At 50.9% G+C, this 16,784-nt stretch overlaps 2 protein-coding genes across 2 annotated transcripts in view; one reads left to right on the top strand and one right to left on the bottom strand.

Moving 5' to 3' along the window:
- Positions 1–504: 504 nt before the first annotated feature.
- Rbpjl (recombination signal binding protein for immunoglobulin kappa J region like) lies at positions 505–12,103 on the bottom strand. The gene is made up of 12 exons (XM_021185373.1): positions 12,082–12,103; positions 10,812–10,914; positions 9,497–9,622; positions 7,399–7,469; positions 7,100–7,215; positions 6,653–6,827; positions 4,791–4,928; positions 4,115–4,224; positions 3,822–3,974; positions 1,116–1,271; positions 869–972; positions 505–778 (listed from the first exon to the last, which is right to left on the bottom strand). Exons 1-12 carry the CDS (start codon positions 12,101–12,103, stop codon positions 505–507), a joined length of 1,548 nt encoding a protein of 515 aa, XP_021041032.1.
- Matn4 (matrilin 4) overlaps positions 10,554–16,784 on the top strand; it is a 16,276-nt gene continuing 10,045 nt past the window's right edge. Inside the window, exons 1-4 of the mRNA XM_021185306.2 lie at positions 10,554–10,882; positions 13,508–13,628; positions 14,412–14,981; positions 15,644–15,766. Coding sequence (XP_021040965.1) covers positions 13,550–13,628; positions 14,412–14,981; positions 15,644–15,766 — 772 coding nt within the window. The 5' untranslated portion in view covers positions 10,554–10,882; positions 13,508–13,549. The remainder of the gene's footprint in view (positions 10,883–13,507; positions 13,629–14,411; positions 14,982–15,643; positions 15,767–16,784) is intronic.

The raw sequence follows: 16,784 nt of genomic DNA, 5'->3' as shown, positions 1-16,784 counted from the left end.
GGAAGATCTTTAGCCTTAGGCTCTTCTTCTCAGTCCTGAAGGAGAAGTGGCCTTGGGACATTGAAGAGAGCCGTCCTAGGCCTCTGCCTGACACTAACGTCATGGGATAGTGATCGTAGACCAAACCCAGGCGAGGGTGCCATAGAGAGTGTCACCACAGATAGACGCCTAGTTCTAAGAGGGACTTCATGGGATCAGGGCCCTAGACATTCTAGTCCTACTCCAAGCAACTTGTTTTCAAGTGGGGACACAGATGTCTGGAGAGCAAATTCCCATAGGCTTGGATCCTCAGAACTGCTCACCGACCCAGGAAGAGCCAGAAAGAGACAAAGGCGGAAGAATAAATCTATAAGGTTACAAAAACGGGAAGCACGCCACGCCGGGAAGACATTAGAACGTCACTCATGATTGAAGACAGTTACTGAATGTCTGAGGACAGCGAGTGGCCTGAGGTTTTTCCCCGAGGGACAGCTGCGGGCCTGGAGTCAGCCTCCGTGGCACTGCCTAGGTGGGGCAGAAGAGATGGAAGTTGGTACGTGTGAACTCGTGGTGGATGCTCTCCAGGAGCGTGTCCGCGTCGGGGGCAGGCTCTTGAGCGTTGGGCAGCCGCGGCCGCGCGCTGTATTCCGGGGTGTAGGTGAAGGAGAAGGGGCTGGGGTAGAAGAGCGCATCCGCGCGCAGCAAGCTCACGGGCACGGTGATGGGGGTGCGGAGCCAACGCCAGTCGCTGCCGAAGGCCGCCACGTCTGGCACCACGCACACCAAGGAACGAGGGCTCCTGTGGGCGGGGCATGGAGGTTGAAGCCATTCATAAACATTCCAGTCTCTGGATCCCTTGTTCCAAGCTGATCCCACCGCCTATCTGTACCTGTACATGGTTTCTGCCTCCACGTCTCCGAACCACACCTTGAGCCCAGCGTGGAAATTTTCTCCGTGCAGCTCCAGCGTGGCCACATCACCTCCACCGCTCAGCTGGGGGGTGGATGGGACCAGATGTAGGTGATGAGGGAGTGGTGATGGTGGTGGGTTAGAAGGAGCCTCCTGCCCTTCCTCCACAGCCTCCCCATTCCCAGAGCAGATAGGCAGGCAGGCTGCACACCACCCTGCAGATTCACCTCCAGAGTGCTGATGAGAGGCACCGGAGTGACGGGCTCCCGAGTACAGGCCAGGCTGGTGCTGAAGGAGAACTCCACCGACTCAGTGCCAATGATGGTCCAGCAAGAGCTGTCGTTGAGCAGCGCCCTGTTGGCCTCCTTGGGGCAGAGGGAAGCCTGGCAGGAAGTCCAAGGGATGGAACTGAAGCTTGTCTAGTGGTCCCACCTTATCAAGTTTTCCTTCTAAGTTTCCCAGTTTATCTGCCTCAGGGAGCTTGTGTGAGACCCATACACTGTATGGGCTACGTATGTATGCGTATACACATAGGTGTATATGTGTATATGCATATATGTACATCTACAAAACCAAAGGTCTTTTTTAGAAAAAAAATATTTTTTTTTATTTGTAGTGTGCCTGTGTGTGTGTGTACAGGTGTGGAGGCCAGAGGTGGCTATCAATTGAGGTGTCTTTTTCAGTTGCTCTCTACCTTATTTTTTGAGGCAGAGTCTCTTACTTAACCAGAGGTTGGCTTATCTGGCAATACCGAGTGACTAAGGAAAGCCCTGGGATTCTCCTGTCGTTGCCTCCCAGGTGCTAGGATTACAAGCTCTGGCCATCATACTCAAATTTTTAAAAAAGATGTGAGTTCTAGGGTGTTAGATTCAGATGCTGCAGGCAGGCAGGCAGGCAGGCAGGCAGGCAGGCAGGCAGGCAGGCAGGCAGGCAGGCAGGCAGGCAGGCAGGCAGGGCTGCACACCACCCTGCAGATTCACCTCCAGAGTGCCAATGAGAGGCACCGGAGTGACGGGCTCCCGAATACAGGCCGGGTGCAGTAGGTTCTTTACCAACTAGCATTTCCCCGGTCCCAAGATTTTAACATTCTTTCACTTAGAGTAAACTAAATCTTTGAACCAGTTTACTTTCTAATAAACTAGTTTTCTTAAGTCGTTCTTTCTTGGCATTGGGAACTTCACCTAGAATTCTGCACATGCTCACTTTGCCAGTGAGCGGAATCTCCATTTCTCCTCTCTTTCAGATAAGGTCTCACGAAATTGCTCCGGCTGGTCTTGAACTCACTGTAGCACAACAGGCCTTGAGTACTCTGCCCTTCGACCTCAGCCTCACAAATAGGGTTACAACCTACATCCTCAGGCTCCTCTATGCAAAAATTATTTTTATTTACATGACACACTCTCTCTCTCTTTCTCTCTGTGTGTGTGTGTGTGTGTGTGTGTGTGTGTGTGAACATATGCGCCATGTGTGCAGGTGCTAGCACAGGCCTCAGGGGAGTGCCAGATTTCCTGGAACTGGAATTACAGAGAGTTATGAGCTGCCTGACATGGGTGCTAGGGACCAAACTTAGGTCTGAAAGAGCTGCAGATGCTCCTTCCCCAGTGAGCTCTCTTTCCAGCCACATCCTCTATCCTTTAACATTGTACAATTCTGTACCCTAAGCAGGGGGTGGTGGAGCACGCCTTCAAACCCAGCACTTCGGAGGCAGAGGCAGGCAGATCTCTGTGAGTTTGAGACCAGCCTGGTCTATAGAGGGAGTTCCATAACAGCTAGGGTTACACAGAGAAGCCCTGACTGACTCCAAAAAAACAAAGCGAACTTCTCTGCCTTAACATTCTACAGTTTTAGCTGGAACTAGTGGTACATTTGGCAGCATTTGATAGGTGGAGGCAGGGGGATTATGAACTCAAGGTCAGTCTTTGAATAAAACCTGCCTCAAATAAATATACAAAACCAAAAATAATTATAATACTTTCTGTGAGGAAATATTGTTCAATAATCATTTTTCTTTCCTTCTCTCTCCTTTCCTCACCCCCTCATCTTTCTTTTTTAAGACAGGATTTTTCTATATAGCTCTGGCTGTCCTGGACCTTGCTCTATAGACCAGGTTAGCCTCAAACTTGGAGATCCTCCTGCCTCTGCCTCCCCAGTGCTGGGATTATAAGCATGCGCCACCTGGCTATACTTATTGTTTTCTATATTATTTCATTATTTTATTTACTAACATTCCAGAATAATATTTTGGGAGGAATATTACTTTTTTTTTTTTTTTTTGAGACAGGGTTTCTCTGTGTAGCCCTGGCTGACCTGGAACTCACTTTGTAGACCAGGCTGGGCTTGATCTCAGAAATCCGCCTGCCTCTGCCTCCCGAGTGCTGGGATTAAAGGCATGTGCCACCACGCCTGGCTTGGAATATTACTTAATAATTATTGTTTTCCACACTGATTCTGTGCCTTGACATCCTGTAACCGTGTTCAACATTATCCAGTACTATTTCCTACTATGATTTTCTTTATATCCTGCAGTTTTCTTTTCACTTATGTAAATGTGAGTTTATGTCATACATGTGTGACGTTCAGAGGACAGAAAGAGGTGTCAGATCCTCTAAAGCTGGAGCTATAGGTAGTTGTGAAGTTGTGGGCTACCATGTGGGTGCTAGGAAATAAACTTGGAACTTGGAAGAGCAACAAACGCTCTTAACTACCGAGCCACCTCCAGTCTCTATATTCTGCAATTTTTGCATTCCCAATGTCTTAAAGCCCCTGGACAGGAGTACTGTTTAATAATAGTAATTACATCATTTTTCTGCATTCTATGACTTTTGATCCTCCAGGGGGCAGCACTGTTCCCTTAAGAAGCAGTCTTTGTGGAGAAGAGCTTATGTTCTATGGCTGTGTTCTGCCTGGGATGCTTGGTGGTCTCTGCTTCTCACCTGGAATCGCACCACCTTCTCTGTGGCAAGACATAAGTAGGTGCCAGCCCCTCCTGGGGTGTCACCTGGAAACTGGAAGGCACACTTGTGCAGCTGGGATATGGGTTCGTCCACATCAAGGAGGGCACACTGCTTGGCCACTTTTCGGATGATCTGCGGCAGAAGGGTGACGAGCCGGGCGAGTGTGTGTGTGTGTGTGTGTGTGTGTGTGTGAGGTAGCAAGGTGTGGGGTCCCCAGAGGCTCCTCACCCAGCCAGGCAGCTCTATTCTTTGATAGCCATGAAGTTCCATACCATAGGCGGCAGTGTAATGCCTGTGACAGTGCAGACAAGCTGCACCAGGGAGCCGTAGCGGATGTAACCTTCCCGGGGTGGGAAGTCCCCTTGGGAACAGTGCCCATCAGCTGGAGATGAAAGAAAGAAAGGAAGGAAGAAACAAAGGTTCATTACTTCTCAAACTCTGTCTCTTCACCTCTGGCTTTAACGCACACCGCAGCTAGCCATGAGAAAGGAAGCTAAGACCAAGGTTCTAATCCTGGAGAGCTAGTCTGTGATCATCCACACTAAGGTGTGCTCCCTGGGGGCAGCCACTGATTGGCTGAAGGAGAAAGGGCATAGCTAGCCACTGGGATCAGAAGACATCGGGTTCCTGACCGACTCACTAGGGCCAAGGGCAAGCCTTCCCCCTCCTCCCCAAGGGTCAGTTACACTGTTTCATCTTCCTGTAGGGTTGATTAAATATGCTAACACAGCCGGGCCGTGGTCGCTCACGCCTTTAATCCCAGCACTCGGGAGGCAGAGGCAGGCGGATTTCTGAGTTCAAGGCCAGCCTGGTCTACAAAGTGAGTTCCAGGACAGCCAGGGCTATACAGAGAAACCCTGTCTCGAAAAACAAAAAACAAAAAACAAAAACAACAAAAAAATATGCTAACACACGGAGTACCCAACCCGCACCTGCTTATGGGATTACCCAGGTGGAGGGTGAAGGCAGCCCACTGCCTTGCGCTGGCCACAAAGGCCCCATCTTCCACAGAGAGGTAACGCGTGGACACTGTCTGGGAGCGCAGGCGATTGAAAAGGGAGACCTTTGATCCGGAGGAGATGCATACTGCGAGGGGAACGTGGAATCAGTATCCGGGCCTCATGTGGTCTCTCAGATGCCTCAGCTAATCTTCTGACCCATGTAACAGCCTGGCTAATATGCCCACTGGCCTAGACACAATGGTTATCTGCATTTCATAGCCTTTTGCCTGGGGTCTTGATTTTTGAGCTTGCCAGCTCCCTGGTACAAATGAACATCCTTCAGTGATGTGAGCTGGGTTCATCAAGTCACTCGGGGCTGCTTTGTGGCAGGCACGGCGCTGGGTACTGGGTATTGATGTGTGAACTGGGTCCAGCTTTGCTCTGAAATAGTTCATGGTCTGGAGGGCATAAATACAAAATGCTAACTCCGTGTGGGAAAGGCTAAGCTAAGGAAGGCTTCTTGGGGGTGGGAAGTGTGAAGCAGGTGGGAGTTGCATAGATGGCTGCTAGAGTCTGAAAGAACAAGGGACTCTCTGAGAGCCTGGCGTGTCTTCCAGCCCATGGCATGCTCTCAGTCACAGCTTCATTTTCTTACTGGACTTAACACCAGCTGGGGACCAGGCACTGACCAAGTGCTGTTCATGTCCTCTCCGTGCTGGACAGACTGCTGGCCTTCCATTTATACCTAGCCCAAGCCCTTTCCATTTGATTTATTATACAATAGATCCTTCTGCTCTTCCCTTTTTCTGTATGTGTGTGTGTGCAGGTGTGTGGCTGGACACACGCAGCTGTGTGTGCGTAGGTGTGGAGGCCAGAGCTAGACTCCCGGCACCTTATTCTATTACGCTCTACCTTATTCTCTGAAACAAAGGCTCTCACTGGATTGAAAGCTCTTTGGCTACAGCTTTCTAGCCAGAGAGTTGGAGGAGGATCCTAGTGTCTATTTGCTCAGAGCTGGGATCACTGACGTCTGCAGCCACACTCAATTTTTACTGGTGTTCGAACCCAGGCTCGTGTGTTTGCCTTGCAAGCACTTTACCTACCAAGCCATCTCCCTATCCTTTGCTTTTCTAAATACATATACCAGCTCAGTTCACTCTCCAGGACAGGATTCGAAGCCAGACTGCCAGACTCTGCACGTGTAACCATTACTCTAGCCCCCCCCCCCCTTTCCCTGAGCACCAAGGTGCCAGCTAGAACACTGTTTGGAACTGGGATATTCCACAGGACTTTTCAATGACACCAAGGAGCTGGATTCTGGAATCACAGTGAGTCGTGGTTACCTCCAGACTGGGGGACACTTTCTGGGCAGACAGTCTCAAGCAAGCCACATGGTATGCTATACTGAAATCAACCAATCAACCCACCCTCTCTCTTTCCTTCTCTCTCCCGATCCATTTTTCTTTCTTTTCCCCATTCTCTCACTCCCTCCTAGGCTGGCCTAGATAGAGTTCAGAGTTCTTTTATCTAAGCACTGGAATTGCACATGGGAGCCACCATCTTTGACTGATGCAACTTCCTTAAGGTCATTTTTAATTTGCCCCGGATTTGGCACCTGGCTGCAGCTTTTGTCTGTTCTGAGTCCCCCCACTGTCATCTTCAAATCTGATATCTATCCTCTTACCTGTGTCCTGTCTGGAATCTCTGTGTGTCTTTTCTCTTAGTCTAGGCCAGCCACTCCACCCAGATTCCTCCCTTCTTTCTACCCAGACTCCACCTCTCACCGCCACCCCCACTCCACATTTGCACCCTCCGCCCATTTTTGTAGCTCTGGGTTCGAATTGCACCCGTCCACCTCGCCCCTCTCACGGTCTGTGTTTTTCAGTGACTGCTTCTTCTGCGAGGGCTTGGAGATCACTTTGATGAGGCGACTGTGGAAAGTGCCCAGCTCCCGGCCCCCTCGCAGCACCAGTCTCAGCACCAGCCGGAAGTGCTTCCTCTTATCAGCATCGGAGATGTACAGGGTCTTGGCACAACCAAATTCCTACGGGGCTCAAGGGGATGCGGTAGGTCTTATCTCAACTCTGCCAGCGGAAGAGCCAACCTTCCGCAGTTATGACATCCTTACCATTAGGACAAGAAACCGTACTAATCTAGGGTCTAGGTCAGAACCCACCCTCTGGCCTCCCCAGTTGCCTCTTGGCTTCTGGAGGGGACTTGGGGAGTCTACAGTCTTGCCTCCTTTANAAAAANAAAAAAAAAAAAAAAGAGACAACGTCAGGAGCAGGAATCGGATGCTCTCTAGTGCAGCCTCACCCTGGAGTCCGGCTGCTCTTCAAAGTTCAACTTCTGGGTCTCGGGAGCGCTGCCGGACGCACCGTCCAGTCCCATGTAACCGCAGACGGTGGGCCCGGTCTCCGCAGACTGGAGGGCTGGAAAAGGACGGAAATTAAACCCTGGAAGTCCCGGGGAAACTCAGATGCGGGTCAAACTTAGTTCTTGCCGCCAGAGGGCGCAGCGAGACTGCGTCTGCGACCCGCTGGGCTCCCGGGCCCTGCTGAGGCAGTTGGTCCTTCCTGCAGAGAACGGAGCAACAGCCCCTGGGGCAGTCTCACCTTGGTCTTGCATTGGCTTCACCCTCCAGCCAGGACCCGCGAGGTAGACACAGGGTGGAGGACAGAAGAACCTGGGAACACATAACATCATTTTCACTGTCTTAAAAGTGTCTCGAGGTGGCATAAATTTTTAAAGAAGCATGATTTGGTGTCCCCTCTCCCAGAGTGAACCCCGTTAATGCATTATTAGACCTCATCAGTAAGTCCTGCCCACTCCATCTTCAAAACACATCTGGAATCCGTTAGATTCCTACCAACTTCACCTTGGTCTTAACCACTATCTCTTGCCTTCCCAACTCAGCCTTCCATCTGTCTCTCCCTTGTTGCAGATGCCTCTTTTAGTTTGTTTTTCACACAGCAACTAGATTACTTAAAAAAAATATTTATTTATGGATATGAGAGCTCTAGTTGCATGTATGCCTGCATGGCAGAAGAGACCATCTGACAGAAGAGACCATCAGATCCCATTACAGATAGTTGTGAGCCAGCAAGTGGTTGCTAGGAATTGAACTCAGGTCCTCTGGAAGAGCAGCCACCAGTGCTCTTAACCCTGAGTAGTCTCTCCAGCCCCAGATTCGTTCTTCTTTTTTTTTTTTTAAGATGTATTTATTTAATGTATATGAGTACACTGTAGCTGTCTTCAGACACACCAGAAGAGGGCGTCAGATCTCATTACAGATGGTTGTGAGCCACCATGTGGTTGCTGGGAATTGAACTCAGGACCTCTGGAAGAGCATGCAGCCAGTGCTCTTAACCGCTGAGCCATCTCTCCAGCCCCCCCCCCCAGATTAGTTCTTAAGTAATAGGTGGCTCAGTGGATGAGGCAAGCGTGGATAACTTGACTTTCAATGCCCAGAACCCATCAAAAGGAGGAAGAGAACCAACTGTATACCTAACTGCACACGTTATCCTCTTACCTCCGCAGGAATCATGGCATCCATACATCCACACAGCACCACCACCAACATCAACAACAAAAATAACAGTCAAGGGGTAGGAGAGATGGCTCAGCAGTTAAGAGCCCTGGCTGCTCTTCCAGAGGTTCTGAGTTCAACTCCCAGCAACCACATGGTGGCTCACAATCATCTGTAATGGGATCCAATGCCCTCTTCTAGTGTACAGACATGCATGTAGACAAAGTACACACACATATATAAAATACATAAATAATCTGGAAAGAAATAACAGTTAAATTAAGTTGGGTGTGGTGGCTCATGCTTGTAATCCTAACCCAGCACGGAAGGGATGGGGCCTCTGAGGCAGGAGGATTGGTATAGGTTCCGCCTGAGCTACAGAGTTAGAGTCTGTCTCATTCCCCCCCCCCCATATAACAAAATAAGCAATATTATTAATAATAATGAAAACGAGTCAAATTGTGATGGCCTCTTATCAACATCCCTTGTGGTTTAAAATCCCAAATCCTCACATGACCTGGACACTGCTTCTCCTGTCATCTTCTCTAACGTCCCCCTCTTCTGACCAGTCTCTCCCTTTCATCCTCTTACAGTACTGGGTATATAGCCTTGAGGTCCTTGCGTTTTCTGTTAATGCTTCCTGGAGTTTCCCCATGCCTGGCTCTATCTCAGCACTGGTACATCAGCTCCAATGTTACTTCTTAAAGAGTCCTTTGACCTCCTCGACCTTTCAAGCTAAGGTACCCCCTTTGGTCTACTATGTGACTCCACTCCGTTTTTCTCTGGCTCTCATCACAATCTGAAATACCTTGTTTGCTGGCTTGTGGGGAGGTCACTGCCTGTCCCCCACCAGAATGGAGATGCCATGGAAGTAGAGGCTGTATCTGTCTGGTCCAGCTGGAGGCTTAGTGCCCAGCAGTGACCCTGGTGCGTGACATGTAGTACGCAGCAGAATGAATGGATACTAGTTGGGGATGTGGGGATCTGACAGCCACTGTTAAGTTCTGCTCTAGATCCCAGTAGGCAGCTATTGTTGGCTGGGGAACAGGACCCTGGCTGAACAATGGCTGAAGTGTCAGCCTTGAGGCCTCCAAGATGTTAAAGAAGCTCAATGGTGGTGGGTTTGGAGGGAGGCATAGGGCTGAAGGCTGTGGAGACCTGGGTCGGCGTAGGGAGCCACCTACCGCTTCTCATTTCCATAGGATTTCTGAGCCACCTTGGCATGCAGGATCCACACAGTCTGCTCACATCTTTGCTGCAGGCATGTGCGCACACCTTCCCTTAGGATGATGGCATGCTCTGGGGGTGACCTAGGAATGGGGGTTGGGCCCACAGGCCGCAGGAAGGAGAGTCAAGGGTTGAGTTGGCACAAAGCCCACCGCTGAAGCTGAGTGAGCTGAAGTTGGAGATGGGGTTGATTTATGTCCTCCAAAGGATCTGGGGGAAGAAAGGCTTGGGAAATGAGCTAAATATTTGTGTTCCAAGAACCCTGCACAGACCTCGCCAGGATCACCCAGGTGCTACACTGTGTGGGTGGCTTCCCGGCTGTTGTTGTAGTCTGGGGCCAAGTGGAATAGCTGTGTTTAAAACCCTGCATTTGGTTCTCAGATGGAGGTGGGCTTTGTGGAAATAGTAATTAAGCTTTCAACTCATGAGGGGAAACAGCCTTTGCCGGCTCCAGGTCCAGAGCACAACCTCAATTTGAGCAGGCGCATGCACCGGTGAAAATGTGACCAAGGCTCCAAACTGCATTACCAGGATGGGGGTGGGAGGGTTGGATCTGAGTCTTTCTGATGCCCAAACAACACCCTTGGCTTAGTGCTACGGGGTTTTTCTTTTCTCTGAGTGTAGCACGGCCAGCTCTCTGGGGTCTGTTGCTTATCAGAGAGTTTGACAAATGAGGATGGGTTCTCTCAAAGCCTGCACAGTTAAACGGAGCACATGAAAAAGAGTCTGTTGTGAGACATTATTTGAGAAATGAGCAAGTTGGGCCCTGAAGAGAGCTGAGAACTCCAAGGCTGTCCTTTTGAGTCCTTTTACGTTTACGGCAGGACCAAGTCTTGGCCTTTCATCACTCCAGGAAGGGACAGAGGAGGGCAAGAGTCAGGCGGGCGCGTCCTTGGAAGCCCAGGCAGGCCAGGCAGGCGGCGGCCAGGACCGCTCCGCCTCTTGGGGCTCTCCTCTGGGAAGTGTCTCGTGTAGGATTCCAGAGCATTCCGGCTGCCCGGAGTGTCGCCGCCCGACTCCAGCTGTAGCCCAATTCCGGCCCGCAGCTCGCGCCTGCAGCTCCCAGAGCAGCAGGAAAAAGGGGCGCCGTGCTTGCTGGGGCCCGAGTGTTGAGAGGAAGGGGGAGAACGCTCCCTGCCAGTGGGAGGGGTCGCAGCCCGCGCTCCCCCTCCCCACCCTCCCGCTCCAGGTTAAATGCAGCTGCCGCTTGGGCTCGCCCTGGCTGTCTGGCATTCCCCACTTAGGGCAACTTGCCCACGCCGCCGCCGTTACCTGGTCCAACTCCCCAGGAGGCTGGGCCCGTCGCTCTGTAGCCGCACCTCTGAGCTGTCCGGCAGGCTCAGGTGAGTCAAAGGGCCCGGGGGCAACGAGGGGTCTGCAAGAAGCCAGGTCTTAACAGCCTAAGTGTCCACATCTAACCTGCAGTACCTTTTCCGATCCCCTCTGGTAAGGCCAACAGAATGTAGGTCCTCCTTCTCTAGTCTTCTCCCTCCACGCCTGGCACCTTCCCAAAGTGTCCTTTCCGGATTAGCTTTTGAACTCAGACCTCTTTGGAGCGCACTTTCCTTGGGAATGCACTTTCCCTATCCTAAGGGCGTCCGAGAAATTTCCTCTTCAATGCAAGGATCCTTGTCAGGAGACCTGGGCTCACTCTAATGGGCCACTACTTCAAAGCAAGCCTTTGAACCATGATGACTCTCTTTGCCCACCCTAGACCGCCCCCCCCCCTCCCGTGGAACAGCGGGGTTTGGAAAGCTGAAATTGAGAGGGCAGCTGTTTTGACTTTCTAAGAGTCCTGAGGTGCAAGCGAAGTGACATCAAGTGCGTGTTGACTTAAGCCAAGAGGAGCTTAAGGGAGCCCTTAGTCAAGAGCCAACCCTGAGTCTCAAAGGTCCGGTGGACCTTTACTCAGATGTTTGCCCTGGGGTGCTGGCTTTGCTCTGGCCCACTCTAGAAAAGGCTTGCCTTTCCTCCTACCTCCACCATCAAGCAAGCCACTGGCACATCTAGCTAGCTTGTCACCTTACCACCACAGACCCTGCCAGAAGGATTTTTGTTCTTCTACCCTCGCTGGAAAGCCAGAAGGGAGAAGAATCTCGGATAGGAAGCTGGTCTGGAGTCAGAGCCACGCACCGGCCTTGCTCAGAATGGGCTCATTCAAGGAACTGGGGGGTTGGGGGAGGGGCAGCCGTGGGTTAAGGGGCGCTGGCCTGCTCTGCCAAGAAACCACAGAAAAATGGATAGAGCAGGCTCAGTGTGCCGTGTGGGGGTGGGGTAGGGAACGGAAGAAAGGCTTAGTGATTCTTAGGTGCAAGGGGACCAGGCTTCTCTGAGGAAGAGACAGGGGTGGGGTGTAGCGGGGTGAGGGCTAGGTTTAGTTCTGTGCCTGGAGCCCAGCTGGTAGTCTTATTGGGCAGCACATTTTCCATCCATACAGTGTGTGTGTGTGTGTGTGTGTGTGTGTGTGTGTGTGTGTGTGTGTATGTTCCCTTAGTGGTTCTCAAGGGACCTAGTTAGGCTACACAGGAAGGGGAAGGCTCACCTGTTGTCTCCTTGGGGTCCATGGCTGCTCATCGAGGCCCAGGCCGCTCTCTTGCTGCCCTCTGGGCACATCTACTGCCACTGACTTCGATACGGTTCACACATCTAAGCCTGATCCGATCCTCGCACTGGATTTATCCTGTCCAAGCCTTATCTTCAAGGTCCTGGGACTCCCAGCGGCCTGTTTGCTCTGGGCAGGGACACCTGCTGGGCAGATGTAGGCTTCCCACGGCAGTAGAAGCCAGACCCAGCAGGCGCCCCCTGGCGGCCTCTCCTAAGAGCAGGCGAGAAACAGACACCGAGGCGTGTCTTGTGCAGGACTCCACTCTCTGGCCTACCACTAAGAACCCAGACCCCAAGAGCTGCTCTTTGGCGAGTGGCACTGGGTTGGTGGAATATGGGGAATGGTTTCTGTCCACAGAAGAAGAGAGTGTAGAGCACTTTAGCTGACTCACACACCAGATAGACAGGACTCTATCTCGGCCGCAGCCACTTTCCTGCTATAAGGTGCTGGGTAGCAGCGTTTAATTTTTTAAAGCCTATTTCTGAATAGGGAGAACCGAACCAACAACAGCCTTAAATGTCGGAGCTACAAAGAGGGTCAACGCCACAATGGAGAAGCACATTTAGCACTATATCTGGTATTTAGAAAGGGGTTCTTTCGGGGACTGGCAAGATGGCTCAGTGAGTAAAGGTGCTTGTTGTCAGGACTGACCACAGGAGTTCAGTCCTGTTTAATCCTGGGACACACACAGAGGAAGGAGAAAACTGACTTCAGCGAATTGCCCCCTGACTTCCACACGTGTGTGCCATAGTGTGTGAGCACACACCATATATATATGTGTGTGTGTATATATATATATATATATATATATATATATGTTTACATATATATATATATATATATATATATATATATATATATATATATACACACACACATATATATATATGGTGTGTATGCCATATAATATATATGATGTGTATGATCTGTAATATATATCATATATATGGTATGTGTGTATATATACACATATGTATATAATTTTTTAATACAAGAGTTTATCTCCTTTTGTTTTATGTGTTTTTGTCTACTTATTAACTTAGTGCCCTGTAGTTCTGCAAAATGCCATTTTCTACAAAGGCTCCTCTGTGAATTTCAGCAATCCCAGTGTGGTGACATCAAAAAACTTATCATGAGCCTTTTTGTTTTGTTTTGAGAAAGAATCTCACTATGTAGCCCTGGGTGGCCTGAAACTCACTCTGAAGACCAGACTGGTCCTCAAACTCCCAGAGCTCTCCCCGCCTTTGCCTCCCGATTGTGCAGCTATGCCTGGCAAGACATTTTGAACATACGCAAGACCAAAGTGTTCATGCCCTGAAATAAACGCACCATCAAAACTGCCGCTTTACGACCTTCTTTCTAGCTGCAGGCTGTGACACTGTGGTTCGTCATCCTTCCAAGCACCATGAGAGGCCCCTGCTGCTGGCCACTCTCTCTGTTGCTGCTCTTCCTGCAGTCCTGGGAAACTCAGCTCCAGTCTGCAGGTGAGCTGGATCCCAGCCCTCACCACGGGAGGAGGAAGGGAGCAGCAATGTTCTCTATCTACAGTGAGTCAGTGTTGCCAGGAGGGGTTGACGCGCTGGGTGCTGGACGGATGGGTGTGTGTATGGGGGCCGGGTTTTAGAACACATTGGGCTGGATTTTGGGATTCGGGCTTTATCCCTCGCACTTCATTCCTCAGGCGCTGTTTCCTCGATTGCAGTATGTGGCATAGTTTTGGGTTCATTTGGTGTTGACTTTTATTGAAGCTTATTGAAACCATGGAAAAATCAGGAGACTCCACATTAAAAAACAACCCTATTTGAGAATTTTCTTGAACAAAACAAAACAAACAAACAAACAAACAAACAGACCAGAGACCTGCTTGCTGAGACAATACAAGTTATCAGAGATACAGGAGATGAGATGTTCTTAGACATAATCTAACCAGTTCATTCATTTATGATGTCTGGCTGGCTTATGTAGGCATTTGAGACTGCTGCAACATCCCTTTGTTCACTCCTCAATATATAACACAGACTCAGAACAGCTCCCAGAACTGCACGCGCGCAGGGGTGGGGAGGGAGGGGGGAGGGGGGACGGGGGACTTGTGTGATTTCCTGCCTCAGGTCTCCTCAAATGATGGATGAGTAACTGTATCCAAGGCTAATTTGTTAGGTTAAAGACATGCTGGGCGCTGTTCCATTCAGATAACAACAGGTCTTCCTGCTTTTTCTAAGAGACCAGCTTTAGCTGACCCGTGAGAGTCCTCCTCCATCTTCCCGCAGGTCCTAGGTGCTATACTGGGCCCCTGGATTTGGTGTTCATGATTGATAGCTCCCGCAGCGTGCGCCCCTTCGAGTTTGAGACCATGAGGCAGTTCCTAGTGGGCCTCCTCCGCAGCCTGGACGTGGGTCTGAACGCCACGCGCGTTGGGGTTATCCAGTATTCTAGCCAAGTGCAGAGCGTCTTTCCCCTGGGCGCCTTTTCGCGCCGCGAGGACATGGAACGCGCCATCCGCGCGGTGGTGCCGCTGGCGCAGGGAACCATGACCGGGCTGGCGATCCAGTACGCTATGAACGTGGCCTTCAGCGAGGCCGAAGGCGCGCGCCCATCGGAGGAGCGAGTGCCGCGCGTCTTGGTCATCGTGACAGACGGGCGACCTCAAGACCGAGTGGCTGAAGTGGCCGCTCAGGCGCGCGCCCGCGGCATTGAGATCTATGCAGTAGGGGTACAGCGAGCCGACGTGGGTTCTCTTCGCACCATGGCTTCACCGCCGCTGGATCAGCATGTCTTCTTGGTGGAGTCCTTTGATCTCATCCAGGAGTTTGGCCTGCAGTTCCAGGGCCGCCTGTGCGGTGAGTTAGAGTGGCACCGAGCTCAGGCAATGCAGATGCTCATTCTAGTTCGCATCATTAAAGGCGATCCCTCAGTTTTACTCTGCCCTCTGGGTACCAGTTGCCTTGGTCCCTCCTGCAGAGTGGTATCCTCAGCAGCCAGTCATGCTGTGTCAGAGACTGGCCCTGCCACAAGCTGTCAACCTGCCCCCCCCCCCCCCCCCCCCCCCCCCCCCCCCCGCCTCCCACACCAAATGTCTTTTAATCAAGAATCACTCAAAATTGATAGTATTGTCTGTCAGGAGTCATGCCCCGCCCACCCGGGTATGTTCCTCCAACTTTAAGTCCCTTTTAAATCTTGTGTGCGCGCGACAAGCTTTCTTGTAACTCAGACTGTCCTTGAAGTCGATTTGCAGCTGAGGGTGACCTTAACACCCGATCCCCCCGACTCCAAGCTGTGCAGTGCCCTCTTCTGAGACCCTTCAAAGGAACTACTTGCATCCTGTTCATCCTCTAATCTTGTCACCTGGACTGACCCTCTCCAAGATGCCAATCCATATCTAACCTAAGTCCATCCTTGGGAATGGTATTTGCTTCAGACCCTACCCTGTCCTGCTGTCTGCCCTCCCCTTGGATGCTTCTGCCCATCTCTTCTCTGTTGATTGCCCCTTCTGTGTCCTTAGGGAAGGACCTCTGTGCTGAGTTGGGGCATGGCTGCCAACACCTGTGTGTCAACGCCCCAGGAACATTCTACTGCGCCTGCAACTCTGGCTACAAGCTAGCACCAGATAACAAGAATTGTTTGGGTGAGTGCCACCCCACCCTGCCGTCTCATTGTCTTCTTTGGCTGCCCAGCATCAGAACAACTCTTTGACAAGCTCTTCAGAAGTCAAAGCCCACCCCATTTGCTGTACGATCCACACAGGGAGGGAATATCATCTGGGGCCACACAACTCTTTGGTGGACCGGAACTTGGAGTCTTGACCTCCCACAGTTAAATGTTCTCCATTCTTGCCTCTGCACCTCAGTTCTCTCTGTGGTGCCTCCTTTCTGCAAATCTTTTTTTTTTAATCTTCTGAAAAGCTGTGGTGTGTGAGGAAGCCTTGCTTAGATGATTAGTTGGTTTTTTTTGGGGGGGGGATTATATGTTTCCATCCCTGTGACTATGTTTTCTACCACACGCAGAGTGCCCGTTGTTGGAAAGCCTTCTCTATACTTTCACAGCAACTGGTTCCATAATTTTAGCTTCATGATCTGGAAAAGGGGGTCATGTGATCCCAACCACTCTGTTGCCACATGGGTCTTCTTGTGTTTAGAAACGTTGAAAGGCTGAGGGGTGGGCTGGAGAAATGGCTCCGTGATGGAGGGCACTTGTTATACAGTCACGAAGACTTTGGATCTCAGCGCTCATGAACCAGACAAGCATCTGGCAAAGGCCTGTAACTCCAGCTCTGAGGTGGGAAGAGAGGAAGATCACTGGGGCTTGTGGTTCCCACGATAGCTAAGAAACAGGAGGTCCCGGTCCAGGGAGAGACCCTGTCTCAAAGGAATAGGTAGAGAGTGATGGGGAGGACACGCATCACCTTTTCTGAGTGCACATGCAGTTGTGCACACCAGCACACGCACACATTAACCAACTAACTAACTATTCAAAGGTCAGCTTCAAAGGTTTAGTGCGCACCCCCATTAGATTATGATGGATTTAGTAAGTCTTTTCCTAAGGTATTTGGGAAATGCATTCAGGTAGCTGGGCTTCTGCTTACTTTCCTTCTCCCTCTCTTTCCTTTCCTCTTCCCCTTCCTCCTTTGTCTTACCTTCTCCCCT

Source organism: Mus caroli, chromosome 2 (genome assembly GCF_900094665.2).
Source record: "Mus caroli chromosome 2, CAROLI_EIJ_v1.1, whole genome shotgun sequence".
NCBI classification, from domain to species: domain Eukaryota; kingdom Metazoa; phylum Chordata; class Mammalia; order Rodentia; family Muridae; genus Mus; species Mus caroli.
Note: the sequence above shows the minus strand (reverse complement) of the source record. Positions and strands in the feature narration are given on the sequence as shown.

Coding starts and splice junctions, on each gene's coding strand:
- Rbpjl (XM_021185373.1), bottom strand. CDS start 12,103: ATGGACCCCAAGGAGACAACAG. Junction 7,216..7,398: donor GAAGCCAATGCAAGACCAAG/GTGAGACTGCCC, acceptor GTCCTTTTCCAG/CCCTCCAGTCTGCGGAGACC. Junction 6,828..7,099: donor AAGAGCAGCCGGACTCCAGG/GTGAGGCTGCAC, acceptor TGAGCCCCGTAG/GAATTTGGTTGTGCCAAGAC.